This window comes from Xiphophorus couchianus, chromosome 1 (genome assembly GCF_001444195.1).
Source record: "Xiphophorus couchianus chromosome 1, X_couchianus-1.0, whole genome shotgun sequence".
NCBI classification, from domain to species: Eukaryota; Metazoa; Chordata; class Actinopteri; order Cyprinodontiformes; family Poeciliidae; genus Xiphophorus; species Xiphophorus couchianus.
The window spans coordinates 23,447,403-23,469,589 of NC_040228.1; the positions used below are offsets into that span (position 1 = coordinate 23,447,403).

Consider the following 22,187-nt stretch of genomic DNA (forward strand, 5'->3'; position numbering starts at 1 on the left):
CTAGATGTTGCAACAGTATAGTGTCCTAAACTTGAAAAAAAACTTTCCTGAGTTATCTGTTATCAATATCTGTTTGCATAACTCTGTTGAACTTTCAAAGCACAAATTGCCATCAGAAAACTCGTTCCAACAGGTTTCATTCATTTTTAAGCAGCCTATAAACAACAATATAAATAAAACTAAAGACAATGATTGCTGTAACTGAACAGAGCAACTCCAACAACAAATTAATAACTTTTTCATTTTGGGAGGAACAGAAGCACATTGTAGTAAATTAAAAGAGAAAGAATTATGCAAACTACATTAAATATTTAACTGTAATTTATTTTATTAAACTTTGACAAATGTCAGTCATTACATGAAAAAACATGATAAAAGACAAGCACATTAAAACAGATGTGTTGATAGCTTTGTCATCTCAGTGCATACCACAAAAATTACAAAGTAAATTATGACACTGTTAACAGCAGCTCATGAAATAGTTCTTCCAGTGAACTAAAGAAGCATAATCTTTTTTTTAGATTAAGGCAGCAATCTACCAAACAATCTCTATCTTATCCTCTTGACATTCTTGATTCACAATTATTGCACAGCAACAAGGTCATCTGTATTCTTAACATTCACTATCAAACTGCACTGCCTTTCCAACACCAATGAATATTGTTCCTTAGAGTTCGTGAATAGAGGTGTGCGACTCAGGAAGTTTTTGAATGTCACAATTTTGAAAAAGATTAAAATAAAACACGACAAGTTCCTCATAGTTCTTTTTGGAAATCCTTTCATTTATACCATGGAACCTGGAAAAATAAACACAATTTCAAAAACATGCTTGTTAATTACAGAATCTCGTTATTAGATTCATTCTGCATTCTTTCGTGTTGTGATGTGTAAAATGTTCTTTACAGTATTCACTGGATTATAATTTAAACTATCAACACACATTAATATAATGTTTTTAGGATAATCACAAGAGAAAATGTAACCGGGTTCCTTTTATTCTGAGTGTTTTTTTAGGTCCTTACCTTTGAGCATCGCCTGGTTTGAACCAGACTGGAGCAAAGCGATAAATATCATTGGTAAGGTCTTTGAAATGTCGACTGTCTGTGTTCCCAACACAAATACCTGCACATTTTAAAAAAATTACCAAATGTTTTCTAGAAAAACACAAGTTTTACTACTAAACTACATTTTATCTGTGTGTACCTGGAGCTACTGTAAGTGTGGGGAACATGTCCAACACTGTTTTCTTTATGATTTGAAACCCAAACGACCGTTCATCAGAAGAGCTAACGGGAAGTGGGTCAAAGCCATCAATAAGTTCTATTTTCACTCGCTGGTCACCCACAGTGTCGTGGATAAAGTCCAGGACCTGGACAAGACAGAACTCACCTCATTCAACTTAAAAGTTTACAGTTATTCCAAGAAAGAGGAATAAAGTTTCTGTTCTTACCTCTTGCAGTGTTTGTGCAGAGTGGATTCGCAGATTTACATAAGCTTCAGCAAGGGAAGGAATGATGTTTACCTAAAGAAATGTAGATTATACTGACTTTAGATTAAAAATAAAAATCTGAATTATTCATGGTTTAGAAACCAATTCTTATACCTTAACTCCTGCATTGAACATAGTCACTGCTGTTGTTGTTCTTACAAAAGCATTAGTGTCTGGCTTTCTTTCTAACACTCTGCAAAAAAAAGCACACCAAGTTTATTTCAGGTGAAGAACAATGTGATATCACTGAAACATGTGATGTGGTTACCTGCCAAGGAGCGGGGAGAAGAGCCATAAGTTTGACATTATGAACTTAAGAGGAACCCCAAACTGGAGAAAAGCAGAAATTTTGTAAGAATATGAATGATATGTAGAATATCTTTTGTTTACATTATGACTTCTCTTACCTTGTGGGCCAGATGTTCAAAGGTTTCACGTTCAGGACCATGACCAAATAACCTAGGCATGGGATTTTCTTCAAGTCTGCAGAAATCATACAACAAAGATGTGCAAAATGCTCTACTCAATTAGAATTTGATGCAGTGGCACATCTAAAATAATCAAAGAATTTTTCACTGCAAAAGAAAAAAGCTGAAGAATTAAACTTCGCACCTTTTAACCGCTGCAGCTAAGATCCCAATGCTGGACTCCCTGGGAGGCATCGATGAGTGACCAGGCGCCATAGTCACACTGAGCTTCACATTGGCTGAGCCCTTTTCACTAACCCCAATTCTGTTAAAATGATACAATAATGGAGAGAAGTTTTTGGTCATTAACGTCTGTAATTTTGAATTCCTAAAGATACATTTGAACAATTCTTCTGTCAGGATGGGGAAAAAAAGCTCAAAATGCAAATAACTTGGGTGCATATGCTTCAATTTATTATGAAATTTCTGAGTGAACACAGTGATAGATCAATCAACTATTTTCTCACAAGAACTACTTTTTTTTTTTTTACCATAAACTCCTCTGAAACATTTTCCTTAAAAATGCTTCAACCATAAATATCACGCTCAAACTGAGTGTGGGAAATTCTCACAGAGCTGCAGGTCCATCAAGTCCACTGATGACTCCGTCAAGTATAGCCAGGCCTTCATCAAGGACAAACAACAACTTCACGCCACGTTCCTTCATCACATGGACAATGTTCTTCGCTCCATGGAAACCCCTGATCTGAAAATGACAAACTTAAGAGCTCAGTGGAAGACTTCAAAAAGCAAAAAGGAGAAGCGCATTAGCGAGTAATGGGTAGTGAAAATACTTCTTCATCATGACCAAAACCGATGTAAAACCCCCTGCGTGGAGCGTAGCCTCTAATCAGCAAGTATTCCAATGCTTGCAGTATTCCCTATAGGAAAAAATGGAAAATAATAAATTTAGCCTGGCCTGCAAATGTACGTTAATGATGCAGCTTCAGAATATTCTCGCAGTATATCATTACATGTTCACCTACCATTACAGAACACTTATCATCTATGGTCCCTCTGCCATAGATGAAGTCGTCTATCTCTTCGGCAGAAAAGGGAGGGGCCTCCCAGCCATCTGACTCTTTGGCAGGTACTACATCAATGTGGGCCAGCAGCAGGTACGGTACCAAGTCAGGCTGAGATCCCTGCACCCGAAACAGGTGGCTGTAATTAGCCACCAGCTCATGATGAACCACGCTTGAAGAGAAAACTGTGGGGAAGGCTGGAAAAAGAAGAATCAGGACTCTTTCAACAGGAGAAGCTTTTAGAATCTGAGATATTATTGATGTAAATGCTTTGCTAGACACAATTTTAAAGGGTTTAATATTTAAATTCTTATTAAAGACTAAATTGATTACAGACACTCACTAATTTTGTTTAAATGAAACTAAAATTTTACACTTTTTTTATTGTGATCTCGGTCACAATAGAACTGCTCCAGCTCAAAAACTACAACATCTAGACCAAGATAAAAAAAAAAAGTGGTGATGAAAAGTGATGAAATCAACCTTTGTTGGAGTTTCACAAATCAGAAAAATGTTTCACAAATCCCAAACATGGTTCTAAATATTCTGCTATTAGAGCAGAATAATCCAGTCCAAGTTTGAAGTGTCTGGATGTAGTTTTGGAGCTGGAGCAGTTCTAGTATGATCCTGATGCAAAAAAGTGGTAAAATAAACCTTTATTGAAGTTTCACAAATCAGATAAAAGTTTCACAAACATGGTTTTAAATATTCTGCTATTAGAGCAGAATAATCCAGTCCAGGTTTGAAGTGTCTGGATGTAGTTTTTAAACTAGTGTCGATTAAAGATGCGGAAGGTAGTGAAAAGTTAGGTGGAATCGCCAGTTAGCCATTTCCCGAATCGGAAGCTAGAATTGGAAACCAACTTCAGCTTCGTCTCATTAATGATATTTTTGTTTTAGCAATGTGGTCTAATTAATAATTTAAATGCCGTATAGGTAATATCTACTCTAAACATCAGCTATCTGCCTTGAGTACAAGCATGTCCACTAACTTATATAAAAATTAATCAACATTGAGGTCTCTAAGCAAAGTGGGTTTAACTAATGAGGACATTAGCAAGCACTCGTAGTTAGCTCCTGTTAGCAGCTAACACAACATAAACAGGTTAGCAGGATTTAGGTGTAACAGATAAAATGTTAGTTAGCAACAATTTCCCAACGTGTAGGATGCATAAACGACTACACGTTTAAAAATAGAGGTCAAATAAATAAGGACTTGGCACCTGGTTGTTTATAGGGAATCGGGGAACGGGACCCCATATTATTATTATTATTACTATTATTATTATTATTACTATTGTACCTTTACGGAGGAAAGTGTCAAACTGACGCAGCGCTGTGGCGTTGGTCTCCGTGTCAGAGAATGACACGGTGGGGATTCTCAGTGCCTCTGTTTGAATGAAAAAGAAACACACTGACTGCTAAAGGATCTAGCAACATGCTCCCATATAGTTCTGTGGACTGGGTTAGTCTCCAAGCTAAATCAGGGCTTAAATTACCTTTGAAATTGCCTAGCAGCTTCTCTCTGTGAGGCTCGTCAATCACCAGCGAAATGTTTTTCGATTTTTCCCAGTGTGCGAGTTGTAATCCGACATTTACGTCCAGAGACAGAGTCCTGATAGTCGCTGCAGTGAATAACACTAACGCTGCAATTAGCAAGCTGCTAACAATGACCTTTAAAAATGTCCATATTTTGTTCTTTGTTTCCATCATTGCCATGCGTCTGTTGTGACAGGCAGCAAAAGTTGCAAAACTGGAATCCAAAAGGAAAAACAATGCAGACCAGTGTTTGTAGAAGTGCCATCTGCTGGCCAAACATGGAACTCGGTAAGCTACATTTTCAATCACATTTTGACTGATATGGTAAAGGCAAGCAAATGATGTTATAAAACAGCATAAAACAGTCTGGAAGCAACTGGATTCCAAAAGGATTTGTAATTTGTTGGAGGGAATGAGAAGCTGCTTCTATGATGACTTAAAATATTAAATATTGAGATTAAACAACTTTGAGAATTTACATTTTAATCAGGGAAAATGAAACCAAAGTCATTGAAAAATAAAATACATGTATGCACAGGGATACAAATTCAATGCACATTTAAGTTTTCATTTGGGAAAAAAAATCTTGTCATTCTAAATGGCTATTGCTTTCATAATGAACAATAGATGTTACATAATCAAAAACCATACTGTGAAACTGTACTTTGAGGAAAGCTGCGATACAAGACTTGCACTGTTGATTTTAACCTTTTTAGATATGTACTTCAGAGTACTAAAATCCTAAGAAACTCAGACAAGTATTTATGTCATACAAGAGTGAATAAGGGAATTAACCAAACTCTCTGTAGACTACATGAGTTTTCTTTTTAAGTGCTCTTTTTTCCCCTCATGTTCTTAGTAGCTTTTAGTGTTGAGATTCTTTTAGTTCATTTCATTGAACTTAACTTTCAGAATATAAACATCCTAGTAGGTAAATTCCATATATTCAATAAGCATAACAAAAAAGTATGAAGCAAAAAAAAAGTCTGACACAAATTCAAGGAACAAAGAATCGCATAAAGGAATTTAGTGAAATGCATACTTTAATTTTCAAACAGGTATAAATCTTCCTTCTAACAGGTGCTTGTGTTTATAAATAAGTATTACAGAAATTAGACGAGGTATACACAGATTGTGAATAAAAGATGGGTGGCAGGAAAAGTTTGGCTTGCACAGGTTTCCATTTCCTGTTGGTCCACTTTGTTGCCCTCGTAACCTCTTCAACTATACATTTACAAAATGAAAAATTCTTCAGAAATGTATGCAAAGGATGTCTGAAGAAAGTACCATCCAGAGGTGAATTTTTTAAATATTTAATGCTTTAGGTTTTCAAAATTAAAAACAATTTTCCCCTCCAAGCCAATTTGTTAAATATATGAAGCAAAATATATTTTATTGAACAATCAAGTATAAAATCATACAAGTGATACAATACAGATTAAAGAATCTAAATTAGCAATACACAATACAATTTTAAGTCAGGAATAAATCTTCCCTTCCCCTAAATAAGTGTTCTGTCAATGGCCAACATAGTGATAAGAACATTTTAATGTTAAAGTCAAGCAAAATATTCAGAAGTGTTAAACTGGACTGGCAGATTCTTAACTAATAACAATGGTCAAGTCTTGGCCATTAAATCAGCAAGCTCACACCTTTACGTCAGCATAGATTGGTAAAAAAAAAAAAAGTTAAAGCTCTCCACATGCTGCATCCTGTGTCTCATCTAGCGCTGGGATTCCCTCTTCACCATCTGGCCTCTGGTTTTGACGTTCCAGCAAGGATACCACATTGTTGGTGTTCTCAACATTAACAAATATCAAGAAAAGGATGCACATCACAGCGAAGAAGACCAAAACCTGGACGTAGACGGGTGCAAGACGTCTCGCCACCTCTTGTCTCTCTAAGGTTGTGGGGGTGACTGGAGTGTCTGGGTATGCATACTGGATGGGCCGCTGAGCTGCACCCTTGATGGGTCTCCGAGGAGTGGCACTGAAGTATAACAGCAAGTTAATTAGTAAACCATTAACTTGCCAACACAAAAAAACTCATTGTCTTGCTCTGCACAGTTAACACATTGAGTGTTCACTCAAATGTCATGAATAGCTGTGAAGACTGATTTTAAGGTTATGATGTTCATTGTTGATGTTGTGACACTTACTAAATCCCTGTAGGTGATGTCTTTGTGTCTGGAAGAAGGTCCTTTAAAATATCTTTCACTGGATCCTGAGAACAGTGGAAATGAAAGCAAAAACTACCATCAGCTTAGATCAGAACTAGACAAATTCTTTCTGTGCAGCAGAGTAGCCAATCCACCAGAAGTGAAGAAAAGAGAAGCACAGTGGGGTGAGTAAAGATAAGGAAATCGCAGTAATAAGGATCACTGTGTGATCCTTGATTCACCTAAATAAGTGAGGGATGGGAAAATGACTGCTTGGACAGAAACCTTAAATGGCAGTAGTGGTACTCAGATCCTCAATTTTAATACTTTTTGGAGTAAAAATCCTACAATAATAAAGCATTTAGACCAATGCCGTTTTCCTTAAGTGTAAAGTTTCACTTAGAGATGTAAAGTCCCTTTCAGGATACCAATTGACTTTTTTTTTTTTTTTACATATAAAATTCAAGTACAGTATTGGTTTTAGTTGCATCTCTACTTCAACACACCCAAATCAAATAAGTTACTAACAAGACTGTAGATTTTGAATTAGCATGTTAGGGAGCCAATTCAGGCATTTGATTACAGGGACAAACCTAATGGTTTCAGGCCTTCAAGAACTGGAGTTTGAGAACTTTGTGAGGGGGTCTAAAACTCTTGAGAATGAGGCATAAGGTCACCTTCAAATAGGACAACGACCCTAAGAAAAGTTGAAATTCAGTCTCTTGTTGTACAAGGCCGGTAGAAAAAGGTGCTTCTACCAAAGTCTTCCTATGGAGGGAGGCTGAATAGAAATTATGCCACACTTTGAGTCTATTTGGAAGTACATTTTGAATTAAATCCATTTTCTGCTCCTATTGAATGTTCCTATTAGGTTTGAAACCCAATAGGATGAGACATAATTTTGTCTTTAGGACATTTTTTTTTTCCAAGAACCAAAAGTTGGCTTTAAGTGAATAAAGTTGTTTTCTAAATGCTAAAGCTATGTGCGATTTCACATTGTCCCATTTAAATGTCTGCAGCTTTAGTTCTCATAAATAAAAATAGGCAGCATTACTTCCATTTCTAACTAACCCGATGACCTGAAAAGTATTCAAACTTAAAATAAAACTTGGTTTTAAAGCGGTCTGATTGGAGTGAATAATTTGAACAGCAGGTAACATTTCAGACAGAAAAATTTAAACCCCAAAACATCAGTGATATGGCTGATAATTGAATTAAACCAAAAGGGTGTATATGCCTTGATTTCCTTTACACAAGCGGAGTCCTTGGGAGTGTAGCGCACTGCCTGTTCCACGACTATGTCCTTGTCTTCAATGTCAGTGTCCAGCTACAGAGAAGGAGACGCAGGACCATGACTCACTAGACCTTTGTATTCTCAATTTCCTTCCACCGCAAGTGCACTTCTAAAAACCCTTCAACCGGCACCAAGTTAAACTTAAAGTGTGACTGAACAATCTGAGCACTACTAACCCTGCTGGAGCGGGACCAATGTTCCGGCTTACTGTAGGAGCAAGCAGAGGGTGCGCTCCGACTCTCCATCTGGTTTTTTTTGTTGTTGTCGTTTGGCATTAGTTTGCGGTGGGAGTGTGTGTTGAGTAAATACAGAGACATAAACATTTCAATTTTTAAAGCTGTAAAATGTAAATTCATAAGGCTTGAAGTACAACTTTCCTTTTCAACCATCTGAGTGATGCTGAAATCCTGTGAGGAAAATGATGAGCAACTACTGGACACCACTGACTGAGATCCAGAGGGAACCTGTAAGGCTTAATATGAGCATGCTGCAAGCAACTACTATGCATCAACATGCTACTTCAAATTCAATGCTATGAATTTGAAGCATAGCATTGAAATGCTATGCTTCAAATGAAAATATCGCACTTATGTAAGCCCAAGTAAGAAATTTAAAGAATGTACAAACACAGAGACCAGCCTACCCCTGATCTTAATCCTGAGTGTTGAGCTATAGAGGATACTTTGCTAATTCCTGCAGGAGTCTGTGAGCGGTGTGGACGAGTTCGCTCTGATGATTTTAATGCATTCTTTGAATTCCTCTTGGAACTACGTTCATTGTTTCTAGGAGGACAAGGACGCTAAGATGAAGCAGAAAAAAAAAAACCTTTACCATCGCTCGATACTGGGTTTTGACAGAATATTGTGTAAATCTGCAGGAATTACCAGTCTTGATGATAAGAAAAAACACTGTGGATAAAAAAAGTCACCCTTCTGAGCTGGCACATTTTTCTGCAAAGAAATATTTATTCATAACATGCACTCAAATCACAAAGTGAAACATATTTTGGATACTTTGACCTTATGAATACACTGTTTCATGTATTAGCAAAGACTGGGAAAAGTAAACATATTGAACAGCAGATGGATACAAGAACTCCAAATCGTTTCTCACCTCGTTGCACTGTTGTTGGTTCAGCTCCAATGCTTCAGACTTTTTTTCTTGCTCTCCCTCTGAACCGGCGCAAGCCAAAAGAAACACCACAAAGGAATAATTATCGTGTGAAAGGAACCATAAATGTCTGGATTAAACACCACAGTTTTAGTCCTACCCAATTCTTTCTCCTCGTCCTTTTCACTCACGTCTTCCTCGTCACTGTCGGAGTAGAGCACAGCATTATCTGCTTCATTCGATTCCCCCTCTCCAGCAGACTGAAGCAGTTTCCTGAGCTTCTTCTCATACACTGCCCTGGTGGAGGCTGAGATTCAAGTACAGTCAGTAAAATTCATTTATTCTTAGGAGAAACTAACTACACTAACACCACAATTTTGTCCAATTTTCTTCTATGAAAATAGGGGAAAAGATATTCTCAAAAGCAATCCTACCTAAAATGGGCCCAGCCTGAACTCCATATTTGAATAACAAAGCCTTGAGATCCTTATCCGTCAATGCACTCGGGTCAAGCTCCTTTGCGCCTTCTGGATCCCCTCCCTTTGCAAGACAACAAAAATGAATGATGTTTAAGAATGAATAACTGCTGAAACACAGAACATGGGATACAAGTACTGTCAATTATAATAGGAAGATCATTTGGTAAATTGTAAATGGCCTGTACTTGTATAGCGTTTTATCAAGTCCAACAAACCCCAAAACCCAACACACAACATTCAGTCACTCGCACTCTAATAGTGGTCGGCTTCTGGACAGGAGGCACAGCTGCCCTGACAGATGCAATAGAGGCATTACTGATTTAAGATTATTTGGTACGACATTTCTTTTTAAATGGTTTTACAAAAATAAAGCATTGAAATGGTTCAATAAAACAGAAAACAAAAATAATGTGATAAAAGTATTTTATAGCTCTAAAATGTCTCATAGCAACAAGTGATAAACATTTCACAGTTTTCTCAAAGTTGTGATCATCTCTCTTTCTTCTCTACATTTTCCCTTCCTGTTATTTTCATCATTGATGGTATACAACCCTCTATGAACATTGAGTAAGAAATTTAGTTAGACATTACCTTTTTGTGGCTTATTGTCATTGTGGAAGGTATCAATGACAGTATCACCAGTCACTGTTTAGGCCATAACAAAATATTTCTTTATTTAAAATCCTGTTTTTATACAATATTTCAATTTGCTAAGGAGATAAATTTATTTGACTTTAATTATCAAGATTAACAGAATAAAAAAAAACAATTGTGTACTGAATCTACAAGCAATACAATAAAAATTTCAAAGCACAAAAATGCAGATAACACAATATTAACAAATATATAGAAAATGAAGTGACAATATAGAATTAAATTTAATAAAACACCCCAAAAAAGCACAAAGTAAAGATGTCAAGCTACTGAGAAGACATGAATCTTAAGACGTGGCTTTGAAGTCTGTAAAATTAGAGCAGTTATTGCATAACTGCAAATTATTCCACAATATTGGAGCAGCAACTGCAACAGCACAATTAGCATATAGATGAAGTTTGATTTAAAAGGTCCAGTGGATAAAACAAGGTCAAACATTTGTGAATCTTCAAAAATCAGCAATAAGGTTCTTTATAAGGTGCTTTAATTTTTGCAGGAGTGCAATCTTATCTGCAGTCATCTGCTGTGAAAGCAGAACCAGTGATTTAAAAAAAAAAAAAAAATAGCTGCAAACAACATCTCTCTCTCTCTCTGTTATGGAGCTCCCATAGCTAATTGGGCTCCATAAAAAGAAAAATATTACAGACAACACACAGCACCCTCTACATAACACAGCAATCCAACAACAAAGTGTCTGGTCAGAGACCAATAGACCAGGTGCAACACAGAGCACTGAAGGAGATTCTTCCTGCCCAAAGCTGTAACCATCTAGAGTTAAAGTCAAATTTATTTACACCCCTGGACAAATTTGCATGTTAAATTATTTTCATTCTCCCAATAAGATTGTTTCTGTTTGGAAAGGAGACAAGAATCTCTAAACATTATGAAACAAAGTGAAAGGTTTGTACATTGAAAACTCTTATTAATACACAAACTTTATTGGCATATTAGAGCAACCACACCCTTTCATAAATGTTGGCAAGTACTGGCACAGTTCTTTTGGGTTTTTTTTTTTACTATATATCCATCCCAGTGATGAGCTTCAAGTCTCTGAGATGCTTGCTTTCCTGTCAGGCAGGGAAACTCCTAAATGTTATTAATTCCAGTCTGATGAAACGTAGCAAATGGATAGTTTGTGATATGATGTCACAATAGCACCAGTTATCTTAAAAAAAAAAAAAAATTCCCATGATTATAGCAAAATATCTCTGCATTTTGTTACTTTTGCATAACTGCCAAATTTCAGATAAAGATTTTTGTCCCAGCTCTTCATCCATTTAAAGTTGGGTATTCCAGTGAAAACAGAATTTACCCCAAAAAACGCTTAAAAAAAACAACTAAAAACGTAAACAGATCAACAGAAGCTATTGACCGTAATGCTAAAGCAGTTTCTAACAAGTTTCTAAAATTGGGGTTCCATATGTGATTGCTACTTGAGAATATACAGCAATAATTTCCTTTCTTCAAGCAACCTATAGAGAAGCTTTTGTGGCTGGCTAAAGTAACTGAAAGTGGCAGGTGTGGATGTCTGTAGAGGCATGGGCTAAGTACAGAAGCACATGTAAATCTATACTATAGCTTTACAGCTGGTGGACTCAGGGGAATGGACCTTTAGACCGTCTGAGAGGCCTGGCCCACAATCCCTCACTGAGTAAACTTATTTATTAGTCTAATAGTTTGTCATTTCGGGGGTTATCGTCATTTCGAGGTTACTATGTGGCGCTAAGCTAGAAAAAGTCACTCTTTTGTTGGTCTGTTTTCCGTTTTGTGCGTCATGCCACTTTGGAGAAAAAAAAAAAAAAGCTGTAAATTGATAGACTCACTGCCACATTGTGCTCCTGATCGTCATCACTGGAGAAATCCGCAGCATTTGTCTGGTCGACGTGTCTCAGGTGCAGCGCCACATAAGCCTCTTTCTTGCTCCCTGCAGGTGGCAGCTCCACATTGTGAGCAACTAAATCTGACTTTAGGCGAGATTTAGAGAGACAAGCAGGGTCCTCGACAAATGGCATTTCACAGGAGCAACGACAGGAATAAAATCTAATTCTGAAAAGTCTGAAGCTGTAGGTGCACCGGGCAGAGCTGCTCTGAGGAAACCCGCTGCCTGGTGTGAGAGCCTGATTCGCGGTCTGGATTGGGAACAGCTGCGGGTGGAAACTTGATTGACAACAAATAAACTAGCTTTAACCACACAGGCCTAGCCAAAGGTGCTTATGGGTACTTTTGAATTTAATGGTTCAATAATGCAGCAAAAAAAGCTAGAAGGATAGATAGAAGTACTCCAATTTTGAAAGTTGTGTGCGGCTTATTTAGTCTAATAAAAAATAACCTAATTAAATCGTTTTCCTGAAGCCAGACATCCAACTTTCCAAGTTAGAGCCTAAGCAACTCTAAAATCAATATCCAATATGGCTGCTGCTCCCACAAAACATAGTCTATACACAACATTTGCAAACATGTTTTACCAAGAAAAGCATTTCATCTGACTACTACTGCTTATTGTGATTATCAAAGTTACATAGTTTCACTAAAATATTATTTTATGATTTTATCAGAAACAGGAAATCTCAAGAACAATGATAAAGGTAAGCTTTAAAATTCTAAGAAAGACATTTCATTTGGTCTAACAGACAGTATGTGGGTCCACCAATATTAAACATTTTCACACGGTGGAGAAGAGTCACAAACTGTGGTGTAAACCTGATCTGCATTGTTTTCTGATTATACTCAAACATTTTTGCACTGTAAACACTAAATAGGATTTGTAAATCAATACACTGATACTTAGGAAGGTGTTGTTATTAATACATAAAGTTCTGCAGTTCTTGAGGGAATTCAGGGGAGCGGGGGGTTATTTTATTTATTTCTTTGTCCATATCGCTTTATCTCTTTGCATAAGTCTTTTTTTTTTTTTTTACCACAGTTAAAATGTGTGGAAGCTACTGATCCTGCACTACAGGTTCCTTTTACAGAATAACTGACCAGTCACTGATGGAAGACACAGTCAAGGACTCAGAGGTCAGAGGGCTTTTATAATTGCAATTCCCAAATTACATGGTTAAAATGGTTTTAAAGATGGTTAGGTTAAATATGGTTATATCCATCTCTTCCCTTTGGCCTTTGTAAAAGTTAATCTTATTTTGATTTTTTTTTTTCATGTCTATGTAAAGTTTCATTGCTGATATGTTTACCTCATATCATTCTATTTTTTTAGGTATTTTACTTCTACTTTTAATCAATTTATTTTTGCTTTAATTTTCACTTTATTCAACAAGTCATTCTTAATATTCGGCATTTTGTTCAGTGCGGTCTGATTTTAAAGTGTTTTATAAATGAATGTACCTTCGCTTGGAAAGAACTAATCCAAACAACAACATATCATCCCAGATTATCAGATAACAGTAAACCATAAGACATTTGTCTAATTCATCCTTATACCTTTTTGTTTTTCGCTAGTAACAACTATAAATAGTAGAGCAACAGAAAAACATTTTTGAAACCAGTTTAGATATTTTTCCTTTATGAAGCGAGGACATGAAGAGATCCAAGATCCAAGAATGAAAAAGCTGAAAGTGCCTGATCAAACAGAACAGAATTGCTTTGTTAATTTTTTTTTTTTTATGTGTAGAGCTCGATACATATGCTGATGCATTTTTACCAAAGTTGTGTCCTGGTATAAGTCACAAAGAAAGTGTGACCTGTCCTATTTTACCCCATGGAAACAGATGAAAACCAAAGAATTTATTCCAAACTGTCTGGAAAGCAGCAAATGTATTGTGTAAATCAGCAATCAAGATACAGTGTGTTTCTTAGAGGTCACTACCAGCCAGATGCTTATCCACATGAAATCTGCAAAACTAGCATGTAGGCAGTGATTAAAATGGAAATAAACCAAAGTGGGGCTCATGTTTCTGCTAAATCCAAATAAACAGATACAATCAAAGTAAAAGCTCTTCCTAGCAGCCATCTTATTTTATAAGAACTGTCCCTCTGTTATAGAAACTAGTAGCTTTTACAATAAACAAAGTGAAAAAAAATCATATACTGAAACACAAAGGGACTCTTGTGTTTTCGCAATGTCAACTACACAAAAGATTGTTTGGGTCAAATTTAATACACACGTCTGTTTTAAATGCTACTTTGAAATTTCTATGTGAAGATTTACACCAGGAAGTTGAAGGCTACTAATGAAATACAACTATAATTAAATATTTGAGATGTTTGTTTTAGTATTTTCAATCTTATTTTAGAAAAGTTGCATCACATTTATTTAGAGTGCTGTTTTTTGAAGAGGTTGGACCACTGCTGACGAACCAGTATTGACCAAAATAGTAGTCGCTCAATTTATTATAAATGTACTCCACAATGTTAAAAAAGGTAATCAGTCCCTTTACTCATCACGCCAATGGATGCCACATCAAGATGGTGCTTTATTATTTTTTAACCTTTATTTCCCAGAGAAAATCCAACTGAGATTAAAACTTGCTTTTGCAAGAGAATCCTGGCATTAAATTTAAAATTAGTTAAATAGCATATCTGGAAATTTGCTGCATCATAACGTAGCTATAAAGTACAGATAATTCTTGCATCACACGATGAGATGAGTTAAAACTATAGCAAGGAGATATTTTTCCACTTAATGAGATTCAGTGTTGCATTTAATTATGGCAATCTTTGGTTGAATATATCAGTGCATTTTTCTATCTCTTTATGACAATGGGCATAATAATAGTATGTTTTCGTTTAATATGTGGGAGTTCAACCTAATTTAGATCAATTTTCAAACAAGCTAATCAGGATGAAATTAAGCTTTGACTACTGGGAGATTAACAGTCTGTTTTCAGAATCAATATTCCTTTAGGCTGATACTCTACAATGCATACAAAAAAATCCCTACACACCTATTTAATTTGAATTAAATTAACAGGAGTGCTGCTGCAAAACCTTGAACTCTTTCTTCACCAGAACCCTTCTGGTTCTGGGGATGCAGAGTATTTGAACGTGAAGAACTGAGTGGTCTTGACACAACAACAACAGGTCTTTAATTTATGTTGGTACTAAGTCGTTCAGTGTCTTCTAAACTAACGAAGGTATTTTAAAGTCTATTTTTTGAGCTACAGGGAGCCAGTAGAAGGACTTTAGACCTGGGGTGATATGCTCCATTTTCCTAGTTTTAGTGAAAATGCGAGCAGCAGTGTTCTGGATCTGCTGCAGCTTTTTGATTAACTTTTTATGCAGATCTGTAACGACACTGCTGCTTGGTAGTAGAGATATTTATGTTTTGACGTGCTTACAGAAGTATGAGATTACCGTTAAACCTTTTTATTTGCCATTTTTTAATTGTTACTGTTTTCAATCAACCCTGCAGCTGTGGCAGCTCATCAACTCTTGAAAGGTTTCCTGGAAATTTTCTAGAAATTGCAACCAAAACATGAACGATACATTTTAAAACATTTTATGGAATTTTGTGTGATAGACCAGCACAAGTGCAATGAAAACAATGCATGGATTTCAGTTTCTTTTACAAATAAAAATCTATATACTGTGGTAAAAAACACACCAGGCAGGTTAAGTATAAGATTGTAGAGAAGTTTAAAGCAGTGTTTAGTTTAAAAAAATGCACTCCTGAATCAGTATGGCACAACTGCAAACTTACCAAGATGTGGCCAATCACCTAAACTGACAGGCCTGGACTGCGGAGCATTAATCAGAGAAGGCCCATGATAATTCTGTGGAGGTCCACAGATATAAGAAATTTGGGTTTTGGCTTTGCCACCACATTGTGTGGTGGAAAAATAACACTGCGCCTCCTGAATACACATCCCCACAGCCAAACATTGTGGAGGCAGCTGCTGTGAGGAGGCTTTAATTCAGCAGGGACTGCTGAGCTGTTCTGAGTTGACAAGAAGATCAACAGAAATTCTGGAAAAACTGGCTGCAAAAGGCAGAAATTCATCATCCAGCAGGAAATTACCCTAAACACGTAAAAAGAGCTGCTGCAAAATAGTTTAGATCAAATAAAATCAATATTTATATGTTAGAATCTCTCAAAGTCCAGACAAAATCTTATTGTGAATTTGTGGCAAAACCTGAAAATTGATGTTTATATATTATTTCCATTTACTCCGAATGAGATTAAGCCATGTTGCAAAAAAAAGAAAAGACCAAAAATTCAGGCTGCTGTACAAAGTCAGTAAAGACATAACAAGACTAAAAGATCACACTTTTTAGATTGTTAAAACAATTTTAAACAAATGTACATGTGTTTTTTCCATGTCACACCACTTAGTGGTGATAGATCACACATAAGCCCCAGAAAATACACTGATATTGTTGTTTGCTAAAACATTCAAGAGGTATGAATACTTTATAAAGCACTCTATATAATTTTGCCAGTAGTTTTAGAGACTAGCTCTTGTATCATCAGCAGCAGCATGTGGTGTCATTATATTCTGAGCATAATGATGCAACGCAAACTTTAATTAACCCTAGGTGGAACTAGATGTGTGTCATTTCCTGAGGCAGTGATGTGGAAACGGTCTAATTTGGCCACAATGGACTACAAGGTAATCAACAGGGCAGACTGAAAAAGTCAAGAAATTTCATTTTAAAACGCTTAATGGCAAGAATGTCTCACAGTCACTACATGACATATGTCTTTGAGAAGCAATTACTTTCATAGAAATCTGTCCAGTCTTTCTGCATACACGTTCTGTACATTTTATTTTCTGGTTAAAATAAAATACCACAAAACTCAATTAATCATAAAAAAATGCCAAATCATAGATGTACCTAAATATGTGAACTTGGAATTATTTTAACGTACCATTTGCAGATAATGGAGATTCACATTAAAGGTAATTTTAAAACAAATCCCAAAAGAGCTCCTCAGTTGATGGTCCACTGTGCATCCAATGGCTTTAAACCCTACATGACATTTCAAAAAGAACTCACATAGGAATAGAAAGCCATAAGACGCATGTGTGGTTCGATACTGAAGGTGATAATACAAAAATTGTGCACTCAGATGCAGTTAAAATATTCATGCGTTCCAGACCGAACTTGCAAACAATGGGGAGAACCAGGAGAAAAATATACAGCATTCAGCATTTGGGATCACATCCGCATGAATAATTAACCAAAGAAACTGGAAGTATTCATCTGAAGCCCAGGGGAGAAAACTGAAACTGTCTTGTGAGCCTATAAACAGTAAAGATTGTATTTTTCACAAAACAGACTCACATAAATTGACCTTTTTTTCTCTCTCTCTCTGGCTAAATCTCAAAGAATCTCCCTAAAGCTGTCCAGCGTTTAATGGGGGGGGTTATGGAATAATCTTTTTGATTAAAAATGTAGTTTTTAACTCGCCTCTGCAGGGAGAAGGTGGAGTGCAAATCAGGAGGTTTTGAAACAAAACCTCCTGATACATAAACTCTTATTATATTCTGCACAACTTCCTCACGAACAAAGAAAAAGAGTGTGTAACCCTGAACTACAGTTTAACTGATGAGCATAAAAGGCTCATCAGTTTTTAAGAATGCCCAAAATATATTCAGACACAAAAGTAACATTTTAATGCGGCTGGAAGTTATCCACTTAAGAAAGAATACTCATTCTACTGAATAGGACAGATGAATTCCCAGGAATATGACTAATATGTACTTTTTGGATTGTGTGTTTTACAATTCAAATCCTTTTCATTTGCATTCACTCTACTCTTTCTACATATTTCACCTAAAAGGCATTTACACAGATTTTCAGCACTGCTGAGTGCTGTGGGTCATTTTCAGAGGCTTGTGTTAGCAGAGACTCAGTACTCAAGCTGTGCAGGCCAACTCTGCGCACCCAGATGTCTGCTCAGAAAACAGAAGCCTTTATAAAAACATGAAAAAATCCTCCCGGACCGAGAGGAAACGGGCTAGCATGGAGGACAGAGGAGGCATTTGTTGACATTGTATCAAGTGCAAAGCCGAGGTATGTGAGGCTTAGCGAGGCCAGGTATTTGTTAGTCAGTGTTTCTTGGGCTTTTGCTGTCTCCAACTCAAACAACAAAAGCTCCATTGAGAGCCTCCTTTTTCTTTCCTCCCCTCTGAACAAGCACACAAAGCTTCCTAAACTATACGCCATAACTGTCCAGTTCTGAAAGAACCACATCTTTTTCTCTTTTTTTGCACCTGTTTCAGTTTTCCTTTGCAAAGACACGCATATTTATAACAGATACACTTTTTCTCTGAATATAATCATCAAAATGAAGCACATTTAAATAGTTTGTGATGTCAACCTTTACAAACTGCTGCTGATTACTGTTCTCACTCCAAGATGTCAAAGCATACTCAGGATATTCTTGTTAACATCCGTCCAGGGGAAAGAACTTACTCAATCAGCCCACTCTGGGTTCAAAGGAGACCACTGCCACTGAGCTGCAGGGTTCCTCTGCTCATGCATGTCTCAGCATAAATTAGTAAAGCCCCCTCTGTCAGACTCTGTCCAGACGAGAAGGTGAATCTCAGCCACAGGCAGGATTAGTATTAATCCCTAAACATCGTACATGTCTCCTCTTTGCTTGGAGCCAAACAGAAATCATCAGAGACCAGATGAGGGTTTTTTTTATTAATATTATTTCATGTTTTTTAAAGATTATTCATGGCAGGTGTTATGAATACCTGCCTTTTATTTACAAAAAAACCCAAAAAGCACTCTTTTTATTATCACTGTCAACGTAGTTGCCTAACACTCAGTCATTACGAATTAAAACATGTTATCTGATATGTGCTGACCTGCTAAAAGCATCTTCAACTGCCTGACAACACAAATAAAATCCCATTATATACTACATACAACACATGTGAGTCAAACAGCATCACTGAGGCTATCAGTGATGCTCTTTTTTCTATCAGGATAGAAAAAAAGAAACAGCTTAAAGACCAGCTATAAACCCCACTTCCAAAACTAACAGTGACACGCATTTGATCCTGGACAGATTCTGCTACAAATCTGACGCTTACCTCCTCTTCCTCCTCTCTCACGTCCCTCGCCGGACCTACTGTGGCATCCACTCAGCCTGATACTGTATGGAAAGACAATGGATAGGTGGGGGGGAGGAGTTACTATGTGAGTAGGAGACGGAGTAAAAGCAGAATGAAAACTGGGAGAGAGAGAGGAGAGAGAGCTAACAGACCTTCAAAACGCACATCTGACTGGACGCTACATGAATTGCAATTCTACTCTCCCCCCCTCGCTCCCTCCTTCAGAGGTAGGGTCAGGGAGAACGACAGCCAGAAAATCCATCCTCACGTGGGAAATGTGAGGGAAAACAACAGACTGTGAAGGAAAAAAAATGGGTTCTGGTTTTAAACAAGTCTCTTCTTTCTTTGGTTTTCCTTTGAATGAGTTCTTAAGATTCCAAGTTGGCAAAGAGCCCATGGGTCCTGGATGGAGGGGATAAAAGAGTTAGGGAGGGAGGGGGGTTTCCATTGTGCATGTTCCCTTCCTTTCAGACTTTGCACTCACGTTGATCTTTGCAGCCGGTTACTAAATATTTCAGTCGTTGTTCAGTTTAAAGCAGAAGTTTACATTTTTGTCAGGCTACTGATTTTTTCAAATATAAGCTAAACCTTTTAATTTTGCAGTTTTAGTTTTAAAAAATCACTGAAAACATCTTTTTGTCTTGAGTTTCTTGGTCTTTGTTCTGCTGTTTTTTGGGGGGGGGGTTGTCCTCCTTACAGTCAGTTACTAGTTTTGCCTGATGAATCTGAGCTGAAGACAGCAGGTGCTGTTGAACTCTCTCGGAGCCAAATTCACTCACTTCTCCCCCCGTTCATTCATTCTCTCCACTAACACACCCACATATCCCTGTCTGTGTTTTGTGTAAGGCAGGGGGGTGAATGGGGAGAGAAAGCCACTGTTTTATGAGAAACATGAGACCCACTTAGTGAAAAGAAACACTTTACTTCAGGTTTTAATGAGTGATGCCACCTTGGTCTTCTTAGAACGCCTGATGATTAAGGAAACAGTGAAAAGCATTAATGTCTGTCACTTTTTTTGCTGCTAGAACTGCAATAAAAAGCCTTTTTTCCCCTTTCTTTCAGTGAACCCCCCTCCTCTCCTCCTTACCCACAAACCCTTCCCATATCCACTCTGTCTTCCTCTCACTTTCCCTCAAATAGACACACAGTCGTGGTTCATTACTATTCACCAGGTTTCACTAAGACACGCATCATTGCTCCCCTCCATACATCTGTGTCAGGAGAGGTGGAGGAGAACAAGGCAGAAGCAAAAGACATTTTTGCAGTACAAAGCGATGAATCACCGTGGTGTTTTCTGTGTTCTGGCGTCTGAACAAAACATATATTACAGCTGCATGCATGGGCTCTCGTCTTATGATTCACCAATAGAAAAATCTGCAGCTTGTAATAGTGATTTGATTCCTAATATAGAATGACCCTTTGTGCATTTTTTAATCAGTCTCGTTCCATTCATTAAGTCCATTCAGATTGCACTCAAGCATTATTATCTGTCCTCATACAATGAGACAGCATCTCATCCATGAAAATGACGACAATCCTCTCTTGCTCGTGTGTTGGATCCATTTAGGCTTTTTAAGTCAAGATTATTTTGTCATATCCACTCCGCAGAATCACATACCTGTGAATATCATTCTTAGTGATCCTGCTTTTTTTAGATAACAATCCTAACCGTGACAGCTGATGCAAAGGAAGAAAAAACCTTTCTGCAAAAGTACTCTGTTACATTATTAGATCAAAGGAGATTCATTTAGCGGCTACTTTAAGTCTAACCAGGCCAGTTAGGATCAATTCAGCTGAGTCTAGCAAGCATTTTATATTTTAGAGTTTGTTGTAATGTTAGACGAAATGTAGGAGTCCATTTTGAGATGCATAGCTTGAGTTATTTATTCCTCAATTCAACTCAAATCATTGAATTATTGGCACAAAGATATGTTGGAGGATTTAAAATGGTTATGGTGCCACTCCTCCACGGTCCTTCTCACTGTGCATGGTGACTAAATTTACTTTTCCTCCAGCTTTGTTTATCACAGCTCCATGTACTTTTTTTATAAGGTCACCACATTTCTCCCACACTTGAATGGCATGTTCTCTTGTCTTTCCTGTACTGAAGCAAATAATGGTTATTGTACTTAAAATAATACATTTTAGTACCAACTTTGTTCTTTTTTTTTACTTTGTATCCTAATAATGATAAAGGTCTTGTTTTACTCCTGTGCATGTTTCCACATTGGATCATTTTTCTTCCTACAAATCCTATTAAAGAAAGAAAGCAGTTAAAGAGCACTGTAATTACAGGTTTTAATATTCACTGTAACAATACATGAGGCAAATAAAAGGCAAATAGCTCCAGAGTTATGACAACGGATGTTGTTTTCTTGGTTGTCTTTGTTACACAGAGAACAAATGATCGGCCAATAAAAATACTTAATCAGAGTAGAGTGGAGACTTTTCTGCTTGTTTAAGTAAAGTATCCATAAAATTAGCTTTATATTTACTGATTTAGGCAAATCCATGCACTTTTATCATTACCATTAATAACAAAATCATATGCAACAATATACTTACATTTTTTATACTGTAGCATTTGAATTCACATTTGTGACAAAAATTTGCCAAGTAAATAAACAAAACATGTTGTTTTGAAATTCTGAATTCATTTATTCATGGAAAACAGTTATCCAAACAAAACAAAAAAAGGTGATTCCCCTTCATGCCACCTGTTACATCACCCCCAATCAAGAATTTGCAATAAGTAGCAAGGAGTGTTTAAAATTCTTGTTGAGAAATTTTGACCCAGGATTATTGTTAGTCAGCAATATTGGAGGGATTTTTTCCACAGCAACTTAATTGGATGTAAGTTCAAACTTTTACTGGAGCTATATTCCTCCTGCATGAGGTTGGTTGAACCCAGCTTTATTAAATGAAATCCCGACTGAAAACTGCCTTT

At 36.8% G+C, this 22,187-nt stretch overlaps 2 protein-coding genes across 5 annotated transcripts; both read right to left on the bottom strand.

Moving 5' to 3' along the window:
* Positions 1-303: 303 nt before the first annotated feature.
* pm20d1.2 (peptidase M20 domain containing 1, tandem duplicate 2) lies at positions 304-4,774 on the bottom strand. Of its 2 annotated transcripts, XM_028020961.1 has the most exons (13): positions 4,480-4,772; positions 4,284-4,370; positions 2,943-3,178; positions 2,751-2,837; positions 2,529-2,662; positions 2,102-2,221; positions 1,897-1,972; positions 1,758-1,819; positions 1,604-1,682; positions 1,451-1,522; positions 1,204-1,369; positions 1,023-1,122; positions 304-797 (listed from the first exon to the last, which is right to left on the bottom strand). In XM_028020961.1, the coding sequence occupies exons 1-13, from the start codon at positions 4,697-4,699 to the stop codon at positions 668-670; spliced, it is 1,569 nt and encodes a 522-aa protein (XP_027876762.1). In that variant the 5' UTR covers positions 4,700-4,772; the 3' UTR covers positions 304-667. The 2 variants fall into 2 exon arrangements, with proteins under 2 accessions (XP_027876762.1, XP_027876770.1); XM_028020969.1 differs by lacking the exon at positions 4,284-4,370 and having other exon boundaries at positions 4,480-4,774.
* A 770-nt stretch (positions 4,775-5,544) lies between these two features.
* On the bottom strand, positions 5,545-15,596 carry lemd1 (LEM domain containing 1). 3 transcript variants are annotated; one of them, XM_028020983.1, is made up of 11 exons: positions 12,038-15,596; positions 9,516-9,621; positions 9,242-9,388; positions 9,085-9,143; positions 8,856-8,921; positions 8,615-8,770; positions 8,349-8,435; positions 8,148-8,216; positions 7,915-8,004; positions 6,678-6,742; positions 5,545-6,508 (listed from the first exon to the last, which is right to left on the bottom strand). In XM_028020983.1, exons 1-11 carry the CDS (start codon positions 12,224-12,226, stop codon positions 6,208-6,210), a joined length of 1,335 nt encoding a protein of 444 aa, XP_027876784.1. In that variant the 5' UTR covers positions 12,227-15,596; the 3' UTR covers positions 5,545-6,207. The 3 variants fall into 3 exon arrangements, with proteins under 3 accessions (XP_027876784.1, XP_027876793.1, XP_027876798.1); XM_028020992.1 differs by lacking the exon at positions 7,915-8,004 and having other exon boundaries at positions 12,038-13,824; XM_028020997.1 differs by lacking the exons at positions 8,349-8,435; positions 8,615-8,770; positions 8,856-8,921 and having other exon boundaries at positions 12,038-13,792.
* Between the last annotated feature and the right edge of the window lie 6,591 nt (positions 15,597-22,187).